Below are 20,019 nucleotides of genomic sequence, written 5' to 3' on the forward strand. Positions count from 1 at the left end.
GTTCTAAATTGATTTAGTTTGATTTGGCAGTGGGGTGGGTAGTAAAATGTACATTTGTTTTGCAGTACAGGAAGACTAGTTGGGCCTCTAGGTCGTAGGAAATTCTGTGTTGAAGAGTTAAGGGAGAACCCTAGCAGAAGACTTGCTGGGGTCAGGCCTGAACAAAGGGGGAACCTGCTGCTTGGAAGATGAATGAGAAGGGCTGTCCTTTCTGTAGGTGTGGTGTTAATGCCTTGTCATCGGTTTCGATTTTTAAATAGCCCTCCAATCCATTTCCCTTCCTTCAGGGCATGAGGACAGGCTGAGACTCCAGATCAAAACCAGGACAGCATAGGTGGAGCTGCTAAAAGGCTTGTGAGGATTAAAATGGTTAAATAGGGCTTTACTCCTCTAAATGAACTTCCAAATTAGTGTGAAGTTGACTCCTCCAAAACACCTTTGAAATTTTGAATAATTTTTTCCCTCCAAATTTAAAGATGCATCTGTCACTAATCGCTAATACTAACATCACAATGATAAAATATTATGGTATAAAGAACAGACAAATAGATAAATGAAAATAGAAGTGCCCCTCCACAATTTAAGAATTCTGCATAGAGTTGGGCACAGTGATGTGTGCCTGCAATCCCAGCAACTCTGGAAACTGAGGTGGGAGGATCACAAGTTGGAGGCTGGGCTTACCAGCTTAGCAAAACCGTTTCTCAAAATCAAAATCAAGTATAAGAACTGGGGGTGTGTTTAGTGGTAGAGGGCTTCTAGGTTTAATTCTTAGTGTGTGTGAGGATTTTGCATAAGATGATGATATTTCAAGTCAGTGTAAAAAGGATGAATTTTGACTTTCTTTTTATGGGGTGGGGGAGGCTACTGGGAGGTATTTTACCACTGAGCTATATTCCCAGTCCTTTTAAAAGAATTTTTAATTTTAAAACAATCTCACTAAGTTGCTTAGGGCCATGCTAAATTGCTGAGGCTGGCCTTATTTGTGATCCTCCTGCCTTAGCCTCCTGAGCTGCTAGGATTACAGGAGTGTCCCACAGTGCCCCAATTGATTTCAACCTTCTTAATGGAGACTAAATAGTGCTGGAAAAACTGAGCTATGTAGGGAAAAAATGCCAACTTAGATTTCTACCTAATGCCATATACTAAAATAAAATGCAGATATTTTGTAGTATTCAAAATAAAAATTAAAATCATACTAGAACTGATAGAAAATAGAGTTAGTCACTTAACTTTGAGGTTAGGAAAGATGTAACATAATGTAAAAGCAAAAGACAAATAATTAGAGAAATAACAAGGAAAGTAACAAGTAAAATAAAAATAAACTGGGAGGGGCTGGAGTTTTGGCTCAGTGGTAGAGGGCCTGCCTAGCATGTGTGAGGTACTAGGTTCAATTCTTAGTACTGCATATAAATAAATAAAAAAAATTTAAAAAAAGGTCCATCCACAACTAAGATACACAAGATATAAGATTCCCAACAGAAAAATAGGTGAGGAACATCAGCGGGTAAATACTAAAACATATAAGTGTAGACAAAAACATAAAAATAGTGAAAACACAGATCGCTAATATAAAAAAAATGCAAATTAAACAAGACACAACTTATTGCCTACCTTAAAGTAGGCAAAATTATGCTAATGTCCAATGCTGGTGTGTAGAGAAGCAGGTTCTGAATAGCACTGTGGGAGATGTAAGCAAGCACGGGAGTGGGAGAGATCAAATAATCACAGGAGCAAGACTATGTACAAAGATCAACAGTATTATTTTTATTGTAAAAAATATTTGCTAATTGTGGGCAATATATTGAGCTGTTACTAAGAACTATAAAATGATCCTTTAAAAAATATTATTATGAAAATGGCTGAGATACTTCAAAATGAGTTACAAAAAATTACTGAAAACATGATCCTATTTAAAAATTTTTCTTAATAGGAAAAAGAGGCCAGATTAAAAATAAAATAAAACAAAATATTAACATTATATTAGGTGAAATTATGAATGATTCTTATAATTGAGACCAAAAAATAAAAAGCCCAAAGCAAATGCTATCCATGTTCCTCCTTTCTTCTTATACCATCATTAGAAAGAATATCAGCTGCTTTAGAAAATGCTGAGGCTCTTTTTAGCAGCTTTGGTAAGAGATTTGATTACCTATGAACTTCAGTCATCTTTTTTGTTTTGCCTCATCTCATTTTTAGGAAGAAAAGACAGTCAGATGAATCTGCTAAGATCTCAGACATAAGAGCAGCTTTCTGAGGCAACCAAGGACAAATATTACTTTTAATTTATAGCTGCTGCAATAGGAGGGAGAATAGGTCTGGAGGCCTGTTCCCTGATGCTCGCTCACAGTGGGTGGCCCAGTCTGGGTGAGTGGTGAAAGGCACCCCCAGTCAGCACCTACATTTGCTGATGAGTCCTGGGAGTACAGGGGACCTGAGGTCCTGCAGAGAGGATGGTAGAGTGAAAGGGATAAATAGGCCAAAGTGTCTAACCTCTTATATTAAGGTGTGTTTGGGGAAGAAAAGTATGGAGATAATTATGTTGAAAAAATAAAGAAGTAAAGGAAGGAACCCACACAGTGGTCTTTCCTATTGTTTCCTACTCTCCAACAATTCAATCTCCATTTCAAAGAAAGGACTCTTAGAAAAATTTAAATTGAACCAAACCTAGCCAAGAAACTCCATCCTAAGAGACCAAAGACTTATTTATCTCTACTGAAAAAGACAAAGAACATAAACAAAATGAAGTAATATTAGTGCTTGAATTAAGTAGTTTCTTCAGTGGTGGGGTAGGCTGGTACCCAGAAAAAAGGATGTCTTCAGGTACAGAGTGCAGTTTTTGTCAGGTCTGCCTTGGTGACCAGGAATTTAAATCTCCATCATACGAGTTATTTTATTTTTTTCCTTTCCTTTTGTGTGTATGTGTGTGTGTGGTACTGGGGATCAAACCCAGGGCCTCATCCACGCTGAGTCATTTTCTTTTAACACTGCCCTATAGGATACCATTTCATACCCTTGCCCACCACCCTCTATTTACCAGACTCTATCCAGCTCCACAAGCATCTGTCCTCCATTCCTGCTAGTTCTACCCCGCAAAACCTTTCTGCTTCAGGTCCAAATCATGCTCAAATTGCTCTTAAAAGAGCCATCGGCTAATAGGTTTGTTGTTTAACCATACTCTGGAATCTGTGGTGTATTTTTTTCCAGGTATGCCCTTTTCAAAGATAGTTCTATGTCTACAAGTACCTTATTCTTTCATCATCTCATTCTTCCTGATAAGGAAAAACCGTTTGGACAGATAACCTAAGTTTGTTATTACAGAAGTGACAAAGATGGGCCACAGGACACATATGAAAAAAACAATGAAAAGACAACCTATAACAGTCTAGCCAGATAACAAATTAAGTAGGAAAAACCTGCTTCTAGGCCCAGAGTAAATACTGTAGCACTCTGGGTGAAAATGTTAGAAGACAGAGGAATTTCAGAATTATCTGGCTCATCTCCAATATTGTATTAATTCTCTGGATTCCCACAGGCATATGAAATGATTGGCCTTTGTCTAACACTGCTGGGAGAAGGCACGAGGTAGCAATCTGATTTGATTCAGAGAAGCTATGTTAAGAAAGGGATAAGTCCAACTCTTAAGGTCTGAATTCAGTGAGTATTGTCAGTCACAAGCAGTTTAGCCTGCTTCAGGGGAACTACTGGTCTCTCTTTTGGAGTTTGGGGATGTCTCACTATGTTGCCCAGGCTGGTCTTGAGCTCAACTGATCCTCCAGCATCAGCCTCCTGAGTAGCTGGGAGTCCAGGCATGTGCCACCATGCCTGACTGGAACTTCTCCTGGCACTTAGGACATAGAACAGAATTTTCTCCTATCACAAATTCAGCCAACAACATGAAATCAACACTAATAGATTCACACAACCCAGTGCTACTAAAAAGAGACAGCTTCCAGTAATCAATGATAGTAGGTGTGGTTTAATTTCACTGTATGGCTGAACAGGTCTACTTGGCTGGAGCCCCAGAAGATCTTTAGATTTACCCATAAATTCATATATCAGCAAGGGTGAGGCTGGGGAGCAGCTAGAACTATTAAGTAGTGTGTTCTCTCCCAGACAGGTCAAGTCCATTAGAATGGATCACAAAGTCTCCTACCAAACCCACACAGTGAAGTGTTTTTAGCAGTTCTATTGTGAATGACAACTGCAGAAGGATGCACATAGCTAGTTGTCCTACCTTTGATCATGGTAGATTAGGACTCAGATGAGGAACAGAAAAGGTGAGAATATAGGTGTAGGATTCTAGCTACAGAGGGAGGTTTTCCTCAGTTCCATCTAGGGTCTATTTCATCCTGAACACTTAAACTTGAAGTATTTTGACTAAGATCAGTCCCATCTCCATTTAGGTCAGTTCAGGAAAGCCCTTAGGCCCCTGGAAAAAGAAAGTTGTAGTTGCAGTATTGGATTTTCTTTCTTTTTTTTTAAAAAATGATTCTCAGAAGCCAAAAGGCCCTGCCTTTCCTCTGTTATTCTTCTACAGGGGGACAGAGTACTTTTTCTTCCCAGTTCTAAAGGAGGATACAGCATTGTCTTTCTTCAAAGACTTTCCCAAAAACTAATGGGGTATTCAGATCTTAGGGACCCATCATAAAAAAGGGGCCAGGAACTTCTCTTTCAGCCACTGATGACATTAAAGAACTTTCTGCCTAAATAAAAGTACATTAATTATCTATTTTATTTCCAGGATGTAAAGTAACATTTCCCCAAACCAACGAGTACTTAATTTCCTGCTTCATTATATATTTTTAAAGTTTAAGAAACAAGCACAGAGTCTCACAGATTGGGGCTGGTCCTCCTCTTTGATCCAGACTTCTGAGGCACTTCCCTGGGCAGCCCAAGTCTTGGCCACTGACTCCCAGAGCCTGCTGAAGTGGATCCAAAGAGCTGGATTGGAGCTGTAAGATTTTGCCACCATATTTCTATGAACTTTATCCCTTTTGTTTATTCGGGATATTCACCAATATCCAGGAAGTCAAAGAGCTGGGGAAGAAGGGCAGGGTGGTGGCATGTTACTGGCTAAATCCAGACATCCTTGGTGAGGCCACATATAACAGGAAGCAGAACCCACAGTACCAACCAGAAATATGAATTCATCACAGCCTGCTGCCTGACCCTGGGGTAGGTGAAATGATGGCACCTTTCTGGAGGGAGTCAGAACATTCCACCTGCCCACAGGAGAGTCTCTACTACAGTACAGGATGCTGATCTACTCTACTCCACAGGAGAGTAAAGGACAAATTGTGCCCCACAGCAAATTCTAAAGTACCTCCCAGCAAGTCTTGTCATAGCGAAACAGTCACTTTTAAATACGTAGTTCAAATAGGTAGCCATTACCATGGTGTTTTCCTTCAGGAAACCCTCTCTTACTCATAAAGGAATCATGGGCTCCTAGAAATTTCCTAGGTATTGAATAGCTACCCATAAAGAAAAAAATTAAACCAAGCTCAACCTCTTTCTGAAGGGTTTGTTGCCAGCCATGTCAGGAAGGTTAAAGTGGAAACAGGGAAGAAATTCAATAAAATATTTATGCTTGCTTACCATTAGCATCTTGGACTCCAGTAAGTGCTCCAACGGCTGCTGCGGTTTCCCCAGACAGGACGATCTGTCCCCCGCCTTGTAAGGTGGCTTCAGCCAGGGTGGCGACAGCATGGGCGGCAGCTTCACTGAGAGTACAGGAACAGGAGAGAGAGGGATATGCAAGCAGATAAAAGTATAGCTCTGCAGCAAGACAAACCATCCCACTGAGGGTTCTCTACACTGACTTCATGATTGCAAGCCTAGAAAATCCTTGATGCCAGTGCCAACAGACAGAGCCAGCTGTAATTTTAAAATGATAATAAAAAATTAGAAAAATCTCAAGTCATATATTTTATAAAGCTAATTTGAGATATTCTTTTTTTTTTTTTGCGGTGCTGGGGATTAGAACTCAGGGCCTTGTGCTTGCGAGGCAAGCACTCTACCGACTGAGCTATCTCCCCAGCCCTGAGATATTCTTTAAACCTAGGGAAGGAGTGTTTGAGGACAGAGGTGTTCATTATCCGTCCTTATCAATATCAATCAATATCAACTGAGTGCTTGCAAGCTACAGTGGAAGGTGTGATCCATATTCACAATGAAAAACCATTATGATTGCCAATCACAGGTTTTCTCTTCCTCTTTATGAAAGGCAGATCATCTGAGACCATCTTTTAAGGCAAGAATGGGAGATAATATAAGGAATTGGCAACCTCCACTTGCTATTTAACCAAATAAAAACACTTTAGTTTATATCCATACTATTTTATTTTTAGCTGAGGACTGAAGCCCGGGCCTTGCACAAAGTAGGCAAGCTCCATCACTGAACTACATCTCCAGCCCTTTTATTTTTTATTTTTGAGATGAAGTCTCATTAAGTTGCTGAGGCTGGCTTTAAACTTGTGATCCTCCTGTCTCAGCCTCTGGGGTAGCTGGATTACAGGTATATGCTATAACACCCGGCTATATCCATTCATTTTAGTTATTTTTTATTATTAGTTTTTTTTTGGAATTGGGGATTGATTCCAGGGGTGCTTAACCACTGAGCCACATCCCCAGCCCTTGTTATTTTTAATTCGGAGACAGGGTCTCACTAAATTGTTGAGACTGGCTTTGAACTTTCAATCCTCCTGCTTCAGCCTCCCAAATCACTGGGATTACAGGTGTGTGCCACCGCACCCGGATCTCCATGCTTTTAAAAAATTCATTCATTTCATTCATTCATTCATTTACACATACATTCATTCATTTATACATATCCAGGGGCATTTAACCACAGAGCCACATCCCTAGTCCTTTTTATTTTTTATTTGGAGACAGGGTCTTGCTTTTACCTAGGACTTCAATAAATTGCTAGGATTACAGGTGTGTGCCACTGTATAGTTGACTGATACCCTGAAAAGCCCAACTCTTTTTTTTGCCTCTCTGTATAAATAGGTAGGGCTAAAAATGGAGACTTAACATTTAAAATTATCACTATATGCCTCAATTTCTTGCCTCAATAAATGCAATAAAACCATAAACTCCCCTTTATTGCAAAGCAAACCCTGTGTAGAATAGAAAGACATTAGCCATCTGTTTAGAGAGAGCAGTATTATATCCTATTTCCCATTTTTCTTTCTTTTCCTTCTTGTATGCTTTTACAAAGTACAGTATGTTTTTTAGTTGTTGACTGGACCTTTATTTATTTATTTGTGGTGCTGAGAATCGAACCCAGAGCCTCACATATGCTAGGCAAGCGCTCTACCACTAGCTACGACCCCAGCCCTTATGCTTTTACTATGTGCATAAGTACTCATTTTTCCTGATTCTATAATGCTACAAACTATAAGATGTACTATTGTTTTATGTGCCAGTAAAGAATAAAAGAAAAATTGGGGGCAATTGTAAGACTAAAATTTGTCATCCAAAATTTGGAGATATTGGGCTGGGGCTGGGACTCAGTGGTACAGCGCTTGCCTAGCAAGTGTGAGGCACTGGGTTCAATCCCCAGCATCGCATTAAACAAACAAACAAACAAAACTAAACAAATTTTGGAGATGTTAAAATATGAAAAAAAACCATAAATTCAGTATTCCTCTTGGTAAAATAGCAGATATCAATTTGTAGTTACTAAGGGAATATCAGAAGTGGGCATGTAGCAGAGAAGGTGGTGTCATTTAGTTTTGCAGAGGTGGGCAAAGACCTGGGTTTGATTCCCAAACAAGTCAGAGGACTCAGCTTTGCTCTGAAGCCATGGGCTCTCCTGCCACAGAGGCGGACATGCTGTAATTACAGGCTCTAGATGTAGAGGTGTGAGGGGACAGGGATTTGTTAGTATAAACATGTCATGACTGTACAGAATACCAAATTCAATTGTCTCTCTTTGTCCTAAGAAACTCAACAGACAAATAAGGCAACAGACATAGTAATTCCCCTAGGAAAGGGTGACTACAGGATTCTAGGAAGCAGTAAAAGAATCTTGGTGGGCAGAAAAGAGTCTCACTGAATAGAAAATTCTCTCTTACTAACTTAACTTGCCTTTCTTTTTTTAAAAAAAATATTTTTAGTTGTAGATGGACACAATACCTTTATTTATTTATTTTTATGTGGTGCTGAGGATCGAACCTAGTGCCTCACACATGCTAAGCACTCTACCACTGAGTCACAACCCACAGACCTTGCTTTTTAATTTGTATGTCTCTATTTAATTTTTCTCTGATAATAAAAGTAATACATATGCAAAACTTTGAAAAATTTTAGTAAGTATAAAAGTTTAAGTCTCATAGATGACAATTATTTTTTTCTAATCTTAATCAGATAATCAGGATCATACTGTACATAGTGTTATTTATACATTTGTTATATTGTAGATTAAACTCAGAGGTACCCCACTACTGAGTTTATAACTCTACACCTTTTTATTTTTTTAAATTTCACAACAAGGTCTCATTAAGTTGCCCAGGCTAGTCTTGAATTTGTGATCCTCCTGATTCAGCCATCCTAGTGGCTGGGATTACAGATCAGTACCACCAGGCCCAGCCAGACTCCCTCTTCCACCACCAGTAATGGGCATTGAACCCAAGGCCTTGCCTATGCTAGGTAAACATGCTACCACTGAGCTACACCCTCAGCCCTCATATATTTTTAAACATTTTTTGTTTTGAGGTACTGGGGATTGAACCCAGGACCTTGCATGTGTTATGTACATGCCCGACCACTGAGCTACATCTCCAGCTCTTTTTAAATTTTATTTTGATAGTGTTTGCTAAATTGCCCAGGTTGGCCTTGTATTTGTGATCCTCCTGAGTCTCTGGGATTACAGGCATTTGCCACCTGTAATTGACTAGGGTTCCAATTTCTGTATGTCTTCACCAATGTATTATTATTTTCAGTTTTTGCATAGTGCCATTGTAAAAGGTATAAGGTGGTATCCTATACCTTCAATTTGTATTTCTCTAATAGTGAGTGATGTTGAACATCTTTTCATGTGCTTATTGGCCATCTGTATGAAGGGGACCCTTACTCTGAATTGCTACTGAGGCCGTTCTCCCTATTTTTCATGATAGAGTTTAATTATAAAGTACTTCATAAGCATTCACTAGACAGTGTAATGAATAAACTGTTTAGTGCCTAGGTCCTTAAATTTTTTTTAAAGAAATTTAAATTAATAAATAATTTTACTTGCCAATTTCATAGTATCTAGTTATCATGGTTTAATGATAAAAATATTTATATTCAGCCTGGGTGCAGCAGCACATACCTATAATCCCAGGTACTCTGGAGGCTGAGGCATGGAGGATGGCAAATTTGAGACCAGCCTCAGCAATTTAGTAAGACCCCATCTCAAAATAAAACAAAACAAAACAGGGCTAGGGAAGGAGCTTAATGCTTGTCTAACATGTGCTTAACCCTAGTACTAGTTCCTAGTACTGCAAAAAACAAAAACAAAAACTTACACTCTGACCTGAGACTTTATGGAAAGTAGCCAACCTAAGCACATGCTGCAGGCGAGTAGTCCCGGCAGTGAAGGCAGGCAGCTCCCAGGCCTGACTTGGCATGCCTGTACCTAAACATGCCCTTTAGTCTTCCTAAAGCTCTAAGTATTTGAATTTATTTATTTTTCTAAAATATGGTATGGGAGAAGGCTAAAACCAGGAACAAAACAAACACAAAAAACAAAAACTCAGCAACAGCCTGAAACAATTTGTAATAACTAGGGATAAGCAGTCTGATGGGGGTGATACACTGACAGGTGGTGGTCAGAAGCCAGAGAAAAAGCAAAGATGGGAGGGTCTTTTACATGAGACATAAAGACAGTAATGGCTCCTTGTGGTTAGCTTGCCTATCATTTCCACACTAGTTCTACTCAATTATATTAGACCTAATGGAAATGATCAAACACAAGTAGAAGAAAAAGATTACCTTTACTTAAAAGGGTGAAAAGGGATTAATATTTCCCTGAGCTACCACTTTACAGTTTTTAGACAAAAGTCATTTCCAAAACAAAGCCACTGATGAAAGGTTTCCATCAACTTCTCTTTTCTTTTTCTTTCTTTTTTTTTTTGAGGCAGTGGGATTGAACCCAGGGTCGTGCACACGGTAGGCCAGCACTCTACCTCTGAGCTACATTCCCAGTCCTTTTATTTGGAGACAAGATCTCACTGAATTGCTAAGATTGGACTTAAACTTTCGATCCTCCTGCCTCTGCCTCCAAAGTGACTGAGATCACCGGTGTGTACCATTAGGCCTAGCTCAATCATCTTTCTACTTTTAAGTATCCAACCTTATTTACATGAAAGAAAAATAGCAGCATAGTCTTTGCCCACTGTCTCCAGAGAGAACTTGTAATCTATATTGTCCATTCCATTTTATGGAGTAAAAGCAGTCTATATGTTAGACATATTTTAATAATGTCTTAAGTCAAAATTTTCATCTTGACAAAGAGTAAGAGTGTACACATGTATTGAAATATCAGAGTACCCCATAGATAGTATAATTTTTATGTATCAATCAAAAATGAGAGTTAATTTTTATTTAAAAATATAGTTCACTTCTTTTTTAAGTCAAGTCTCCATAGCTAAAGAAGGGCAAGTTCTAAATTCCTTGAGAAGTGTAGTGGGCTAAGCATCTATTTCCCTATAGCCCTGAGTCTCAGGCACTACATACAGTAGACATACAATAAATACTTCCTCAGTGTTGACAACATGTCTACCAGAGTAAATGTAGGCTCAGTCTATGAATCTATATCATGTATCTATACATGCAAGGGCTGTACTGGGCATACACAAGAACCGACTTTGCAGGAGGTCTTGTTTAAGAGGGAGTATAAATCAGGTATGGTGATACAGCTACTCAGGAGGTTGAAGCAGAAGGAGTACCATAAGTTCAAGGCCAATCTGAGCAACTTAGTGAGACCCTGTTTCAAAATAGTACTTTAGAAAGTGCTGGAAGGATGTAGCTTAGAGGTAGAATGCTCCTGGGTTCAATACCCAGTGTGCGTGCACACACGTGACACACAAACACACACACACAAAAGAAGAGAAGAAGGCGGCGGCTCATGAGTGTAGGACAGCTTATGCAAAGCAATGAAACTTCAAATTTATCACTGTACAGCAATAACTAAAAGATAAATCACTTCTTTCTTCTGTTGTTTGGGCTGTGATGTTCTGCTTTTCATTTGTTCACCTTGATTCCCTCCCTATCTCCTTCCTAAAAGTGCTATTTCATTCTTTATTTTGAAATTTTAAATTAATATAGTCTTTAGTTTTTGTGATAATTTTTCTACAGTCCCTTTGAATTGTGATGAAGCCAGGGTGGGCTACAGCTGTGGAGCCCCAGGCCCTTGTTCTGACTTGCTGCACAAAACTATTTTAACACGTGGTTGAAAAACAGGTCTGTCCTGCATCTGTCCTGATCCCCTTCCCCTCTAACGGATGAAGGAGTCCTTCTGCCTTCTTAGTCTGCCACCTGCCATTACATGCAGCTTGCCTCTCCCTTCTCACTCTGCACTCACATCTGCTGTTTACAGTGCAGCAGAGGTGCAGGTGGTTATTAGAGAACCATGCTTGTTCCATCTGCACCTGAAATCAAGACAGGCTGGAAGGGGGCAGATTATGAAATCACTTTGTAACCATAGGAACAAAGACCAGATTCTCTGTGTGTTTTTCACTAAGATGACTTCCAACAACAAACTATGGAGAGGCTACAAGTGCAGATCATAAACGATTCCACTGTGTCTCATCCACACAGAAGCAATCACTAAGAGCCTGTCTTAAATCCAACCAAGCTAAGACATTAGACCATGGATCATAGTCCTGGCTGCCAGGTTTAGTTACTTCACTCTCAGCAGAAGCTGCAAACCCGCAACCCCTTCCTCCCCGCCACCCACTGGGGCTTTGGACTATCTGATTGCAAACAGATTTCAACATCTCTCAACTCCTCCTTCATGCCACAGCGAACCACATTCTCCTTCCTTTGGAGTAAACACTGTAGCCACCTCAGCTGCATCCTAGTTTGTTAACAAGCCCTCAGGGGATACCATTACCCTTGCAGCCTTTAGAAATAAGCCCTGGTCCTTCACAGCAAAGGGAGCCAGAACATACCTCAGGTTTTCCACTATGAATAGAGTTCCCAGGATGCTACAGTGGAATACCCAGGGTGTGACTGGAAGGCTCAGGTTTTGCTGGTCTTTAATGATACCCTGTTAGACCCAAAGTTGCAGTGAGGGGTTACTGGACTAAAGGGAGGATGGTTCTCACTCTGGCTGTGCCTTTTAGGAAGTTTACCTGGGTGAACTCTTTCAAAGGAAGGAGTGAGATTGAGTCCATGTGTAAGGAACCAAAGAAGACTTTCATGTTCCTGGCAAGTGATATGGTTCAAGGGCTGAGAAAAAAGCTTAAATTCCAGGTCACTGAGGGACTCACTGGGTAACACTGAGAGGGAGGGAGGGGGAGAAGGGGAAAGGGGGAGAGAGAGAGAGAGAGAGAGAGAGAGAAAGAGAGAGAGAGAGAGAGAGAGAGAGAGAGAGAGAGAGAGAGAGAGGGGGGGGGGGGGGAGAGTGTGTGTTTTAGTCTTCTATTCCTGATCCACCTGGCCATTACTTCCTTAAAAATCAGTCACTTCAGCTCCATTCTTACTATTCCAGCTTCCCAGATTTAACAAGGCACATCTAGACTGCCTCTTCCTAACTGATCTTCTAACCACCATAACCAATTCTGAACAGAACAAATCTTAAAATACATTTTAAATGTTAATAGCTAATAATTCGTCACCCTGATGGACACCCTGATGAGAGTTTTATATATATATTCTCATTGAATCATTGAGTCTATTTTGTGAATATTATCCTCCTGATAATGAGAAGGAAACCAAGGCTCAGGGGTGACATTTCTCAAAAGCTTATGACTAGTAAATGGAGGAGCTGGGATCTGGATCAGAATCTATGTGACCTGGGAACCCTCTTCTCAGCCACCACCCTGAACAAGCTTATACAATATATTGTTTACACACAAACCCATCAAGGCTCTCCATCTATCCCAACCAATCTAAACTGCAGCTGATTTTCATATTTTGGGGGAGGTGATCCCTCCTCTGAATTTTTACAATGTGCATAGTCTGTACTACCCAATTCAACAGTGAATTACTGTCTAATAGTGTTTGCTAGGTGTTTGTTTTACTGAAATTGGTTTCTTCAAGAGTAGAGATTATGTGCTGGAGCACCCTATTTCCAACGTTATCTAGCAGAGTGCTGGCAGGGTGGAATCCGATGACTATGTGAGACTAACTGCTGCTGCACATAATGACAACAGTTGCAGCCCTTACTACACACCAGGCACTGATCCGAGAATTTTACTGGCAGTAACTTCTTTCAGTTCTCATAACACTGCCATAGGCAGGTACAGTTACTACCCTCATTTTACAGAAGAGAAGAGCCTGAGAACTGAGAGTTCAGTTAAACTGTTCTAGGACAACCAGCTAGTTAAGTGACAGGGCTGGGCTTCAAACCCAGGTAGTTTGGCTCCAAGACCATATCCGTAACCATTAATTAAAATGCCCGAGTCTGTTGAAATTAAAATTGTGTCAGGAATGAAAAAGAAGAATGATACAGGGATGATCTTTCCTTTTAATAACCCGTAGAAAGAACCAAGCAGGGAACAACACAATTCAGTTTTGGAAACTACCTCTTACTAGAGTCTCATTCCACAGCATCCTTCCTAAACATTCCTGAAGAAAAAAAGTTCAATTTTTCTTGGTGAGGGCTTACTAGAAATCCACCTGGTTGAAAGTGTTAGGTCCGCCTGCCAATTCTGACCAAGGGAGGTATAGTACTTCTCTTTAAAGACAGCCCTGCCACTCTCACTTATTCCCCTACCCCTGCCTCCACCTGTTGAGTGCCATGGTGACGGTAGCTCCCTGCTGCATTTCCTGCGAAGCTGCCACTGCGGCCTCTGCCAATGATGCTACCGCCTGGGTTGCCTCTGATGCTTGCGTCGTCTGGATGGTCATCTCTCCTCCCTGTAATGTGGCCCAATTTTGTTCCACCTGAGGCAAAAAGGACAAGACAATCAAAAATCAAAGCCATGAAATGGTTATAATTTTAAAAAGTAATTTTTATAATTAATTGCTATGTTTAGCCAAATACATATTTTTAAAGCAAAGGACCTATTAATGTATAGATAGGGTTTTTTAGTATGCTATCTTTTGTGTAAAAAATGGGGGTTTCAGAATAAATATTTGAATTTTCTTGTATTTGCATAAAGAAATTCTAGAGAACGTACATATTCTCAATGTGGAGGATCATACTGAGAATACTTCTTCAGGGTTGGTTGGGAGATAGAAAGCAAGACTTTCTGTTGCTTACTTTTAAATATTGTTTTAAAAATATGGATCATATTGACATATTATCTATTCAAAAATCAAGGTAAAGTTTATGAAAAACATTGTATTATTTTTTTTAATTAAATTTTTTTTATTTTTACAGACTGTATTTTGATTCATTATACATAAATGGGGTACCTCTTTTCGTTTCTATGTATTGAATTCTTAAAAATTGCTAAGAGAGATTTTATATGTTCTTACTATGCCCCATGATGTATACATATTTAAAAACATCATGCTATACATGATAAATTAAAACTGCATCAGAGGAAATGCCAGTACTCTAGGCATTTATTACTGTTACCTGTTTTCTTATGTATCTTTGAAGAGGTATTCTCTCTATATGCAAGCACATTCTCTCACTCTCATACACACATCTGTTGCCTACTTCCTGTGCTGAACTACATCTCTAGCCCCTATTCCTTCTTATTTATTTATTTATACATACATACATACATACATACTTACACACATGGATTGAACCTAGGGGTGCTTAATCACTGAGCCGCATCCCCAGCCCTTTTAATATTTTGTTTTACAGGCTTTAAACTCGCCATCCTCCTGCCTCAGTCTCCCAAGTCACTGGGATTACAGGAGTGTGCCACCATGCCCAGTCCCTGTTCCTTCTTTGTTAAAAATGAATATGACAGAATATTTTACATACCCTCTACACTTTGCTTTTTTCCCCACAAACAATACATCTCTGAAATGATTCTACTTTAGAACACAGAAAACAGCTTCATTCACTTATGATTCATAATTCATAATAATGGTTGCAGAAATGTACTAGATAGAGAAACATTGTGACTGACATAGCAGTCATTTTTTAATGGGCATTTAGGTAGTTTCTAGTCATTTGCTATTACCAACAGTGCTATGGACTGTCCTTAAATAAAATTACTTTGTATATCACATGTGAGTCTACTTATTTATATGGCAAATTCCTAGAGGTGGAATTACAGATCAAGATATTTTTATTTTTGATGGAAACTGCCAAACTCAGTTAAAAAATATATATACACATATATAAAACATACACATATGTGTATGTGTATTTTTGGTTAATGTTGAAAAAAAAATGCTCTCTTTCTAGTGGGGGAGGAATTATGAAGAAATCAAAACTAAACAAAAACCCTTGAAACAAAAAGCCACACTCTCTGTGACAGAGTAGATGAACATCCAGCATTACCAAAACTTGCACACGGTTCTCAATCTTATTAGCAGATTGGGTCTGACCATCTTTTGTTGTGGGGGTACAATCTGTGCATTATGAGATGTCTAGTAGCAAGCCGGGCTTTTACCCACCAGACACCCACCAGTATCATTACCAGTCATGACAATCAGAAATGTCATTGTCAAATGTCCCTTTGGGTTCTGGGTTAAGAACCACCCATGCCTTGCATGCTTGCATGGAGAGACTTCTCAGTTCTGGGTATCAGTATCTATTTCAATCCATTTGGCTCAATAAAATACTGGTTGGTTAATTATCATCCCCCAAAACAAAACAAAACAAAACAAACAAACAAACAAACAAAAAACAGCAGGGCAGTGATATGGGGTGGTGGTGATATATCAGGATGTTAGCTGTGCTTGAAGGGGCTCTTATTGTCCTTGCTTCACATTGCCGGGCCCAGTAAGTGAACATGTTGTACTTGCCTATTACTGTGTCCCATAGAAAGTGCCACAGCTCTAGTAGAAATGTTTAAAATAGCACAGGTTTGGTCCTGTGTATCATAAGAATACCATCCTAAAATTATGAGAGTGCTTCTCAGCATGCTTCTCAAAAGCCTCCCAGAGGAGACATTCCTGAGCTCCTTAGTATGTGCTCTTGGCTCTCCTGGGCAGAGGGCTATGCCAGCAAGCCTTCATGGCTCCTCACTACAAAGGCAGAGATGTCCTAGAGCTGCAAAGTTGCCCAGTCAGAAACTTATAAAACTATTGCTTCCCAAGGTAGGATCACTTTGATCTCATTTCTCCAATGAGTACTGCTATAAACAATGTCACTTCAGGTGGCAGCTACACTGTCAATTCTCAGATGGTCCACGATTCCAATCAAAATAGCTGCTGAAGCTGGCAGCACTGTCACCTACTGCCCTTAGACAGTCTTCCTTTATCCTGATCCGGCCCTATCTTTTAGTGATTCTACTGCTGCTGCTCTCACCTGAGCTCTACCCAGGGCAATTTCCAAATCCCCATACTCCAGCAGCAGCAATTTGGCATAGACACATTCAGTTACAACTGCATTTGTGGTGAAAATAGTTTTAGGATGTAGCAATAGACAACATAATTTAAAGAAGTTAAATTATATGGCACAAGATTAATGGGGATGACAGCAAAAGGTGGAAAGAAAATAGAAGAAATAGAAGAGGGGTTTTCTAATCAGAAATGAGGCAGGTGCTATATCATCTCTTTGGAACTTCCTATCCTGGAGTCTAAGTATCTTGGTTGTATTTATTTCAACTCTCGTTGCTCTCTGTTCTCATCTGTTGGGAGCCAGTATATGGTAATCTATGTCTAGATGTCACCATGACTAAAGAAAGGGCTACAAGCCTGAAGACAGGAAGATATTCAGAGAAGGCCTATTGGTTTCTATGCCTGAAAGATTCACTGCACTGGGGCCCTTTGAACTTTGGCTCCTCCATGCTTTCACAATGCGGTGCACAGAATGTGTGGCTGCCTTTGATAGCAACACTACTCCCATCCCTCCTTCTTTTGTTTTGCCAGTTATGCTCCTAGCCTGAGCTCAGGTGCTACTCCCCAGGGAAGTATTTCCTGAGACAACCCCACCAGCCTATAGTCTAAGATTGGGGTCTCTCTCCTCTGAGTTCCATAGCATCTTGGGCTTGCTTGACCTAAGTAAGACCCTTAGCTTGCTGCCATGGACTTTCTGCATGAACTTTCCCTATCACCTGCCTAAGCAAGTGCTCCTTACCAGCAAGGACAGTCTTTACCATCCTGCATCTAGGGTATCTATAATGCCTGGCACAGGGTGCCAAAAGTGTTTACTGAATGTAGAGATGGAGAATACATTCCTTTATGTACATTTTCCTACTTGTTATCCAGCTTATCCCTACTTTAGTTAAATTGATATTCATTAAAAACCCACTAAAATGAGTTGTGCAGTTTCAAAACCAATGCATGTGTTGATTGTTCTATTTAAAATTCACGTCTCTTAATGTCTTTGAACTTCGGTATTTTTTCCCTCTTCCAGCAGAATCACATAGATCATTATCATTGGATATTCTATTTTGATTTTTCTTACACCTAATGCTGTTAATATCACCAATACCAACTGTTGGTCCCATCACACAACAGAATAAATTCTTAAAAGCATTTGCATTTTTATAAATGCCATCAGTATCAACTTATTTATTTCATTTTATTTTTCTGCAATATTAGAGATTAAACCCATGGCCTTACAGATGCTAGATAAGTGCTCTACCACTGAGGTACATTCCCAGGTCAATTTGTTTTGTTTTTGTCTTTTGAGATAGGATTCTCACTGTGTTGCCCAAGTTGGTCTGGAACTCAAGTTCAACTAATCCTCCTGCCTCAGCTTCCCAAGTAGCTGCGACTACAGGAATGGAATACCACACCTAGTTAGTATATATTTTAAAATCAACATGCATATCTGTATGCAACATTCATATTTTTAAAAATTCTTTCTTTATTCCATTCTAAATGTCTATGTAATTTGTACCTGTCCCTAATTAATTTTATATTGCTTCAAGCTATAGAATTTTTATTTCTTCATAACTGTTCAGATTATTGCATACTCTTGGTATACCAGGCCCCAAATGGTCCTTCTCATGAAAATATTAAAGACACAATCCCTTTTACTATGTATTATACAAAATGCTATACTGCAAATGCAAAATTACATGTTTCTAACAGCTAGGTTTGGTTCATAGTGATCCATGAATTTTCACTTCTGTATTCTGTGGTGCTGTGGATTGAACCCAGGACTTCATGTATGCTACAGACAAGTGGTCCATGCTGAGTCTATCCCCAGCCCTGTGAATTGTTATAATTAAAACTGTCATAGCAGGATGTTACAAATGTTTAATATAATGTTACAGATGTAGAGGCTACTTAATCACTTTCTGAACCCTCAGCTCTCCCTCACATATTCATCTAGGTACTTAAATAGATGAAGAGAGAATCCTTTTTCTTACCTCTCCATCAGCCACAGCAGAATAATTCACTTGGGCAACAGTGACTGTGGTTGGCAGTTCTGAAGCATCAGCCAAGGTGGCCACTGTTGCCCCTGTACCAACCTAAAGAAAAACACAGGATGTGATATTAGTGGATAGACCTTTCTGCCTTATTTTTCCTTAGGAACTAAGATTCACTGGTACCCCAAATTCAGCAGATAATGATTAGTATGCCCTGTGATGTGAAATCAGTTATTAAATTATCTCTGAGAGCTAATATGAGTTTCAGAATTTTACTTCAAATATGTCAGTATGAGAAGAGGTGTTGTTTTCTAATCAGTGGCTGTTAGTCAACTGATTTCCTACTCTCACCCCAACCTGAAGTTTAGAAGTTTCCCTCCTGTCAATAAATTGGGTTTTGCCACAGATAAGGTAATTCAGAAGGAATATTCCCTGGCCACTGAAAGTGAAACAGTAAAAAAGAAGTCATTTCAAGGGTTTTATTTTGGAAATGTTCAGGAAAGCTACTCATAGCTCTGAACTGAGTAAAATGCAAACAATTTAAAATACTATTTAGAAGACAATTTTAGTCAGACATCTAGGGGAGGTGTATGAAGCTTACACAAGAGTTTGCACAAGGAAACTTCTTGCAACCTGAGGAAGGTGTCCACTGAAGGTGTCCCTCTCTGGTAACATCAGGATTACTCACCTGGATGAGCGAGACAGTGCCATCAGGGTTGCTAAAGGTCTGCACTACAGTCTGTGACGGTACAAGATGGGCTATACTGTGTGTGGTGGTAGCCTGTGTTTGTTGATCTTCAAAAGCATATAAAAGATCCTCCCGCCCATGCTGTTTGTAACAGTTTTTAACTATGGTCCGTAATGCCTGTGTCCATGAAACCTGTCACCAAAAGACCAGAAAAGCACTTTAAGCCACAAAGTACCATGGTATCTAAATCCAATAATGCAGCAGCTTATATATCAAACCAAATCAAACCTCATATGGAGTAAACTGTCTTAGGATAATTTCTCACAGATTGGTTCTGGAACAAAGAAACTGAGAACCAAGTATTAAAGATTTCCCAATGATTTCCTTCCTGATGCAAGTCTGGTTTAGCTTTGGGGTTTTATACCCTATTCCAATCTAAGACCAAACTCTTATTAAACTTTTGACAAAGGAACATTATTCTAGTCAAAAATTATACTCAGATTCTCAGTAAACTTCAAAATTAAGTAAAGAAACAACATGCAGGAAAAGTAGGGATGTTATCTATTATCTAGTTTAGTCTTTCTTTTCAAAGTTTTGTTATTAGCAGGCTCATTTCTTTCTAATTCATACTTATATTTTCAACAGTGATTCTTACTAATCAGAAATGAGGATATTTCTAAGTCTTCAAGTGATTAATATTCTCACCTCGAGTTCCTTTGGTTTTCT

The 20,019-nt window shown here is 39.4% G+C and overlaps 1 protein-coding gene across 1 annotated transcript in view; it reads right to left on the reverse strand.

Annotated features, from left to right (window-relative positions):
* Positions 1-20,019, reverse strand: part of NRF1 (nuclear respiratory factor 1) — a 143,211-nt gene that overhangs the window by 24,983 nt on the left and 98,209 nt on the right. Inside the window, 4 exon segments of the mRNA XM_079149804.1 lie at positions 5,596-5,720; positions 13,937-14,094; positions 18,606-18,707; positions 19,294-19,485. Of these exon segments, the coding sequence (XP_079005930.1) occupies positions 5,596-5,720; positions 13,937-14,094; positions 18,606-18,707; positions 19,294-19,485 (577 nt within the window).

This window comes from Sciurus vulgaris, assembly GCF_902686455.1.
Source record: "Sciurus vulgaris genome assembly, chromosome: 8".
Classification (NCBI taxonomy): domain Eukaryota; kingdom Metazoa; phylum Chordata; class Mammalia; order Rodentia; family Sciuridae; genus Sciurus; species Sciurus vulgaris.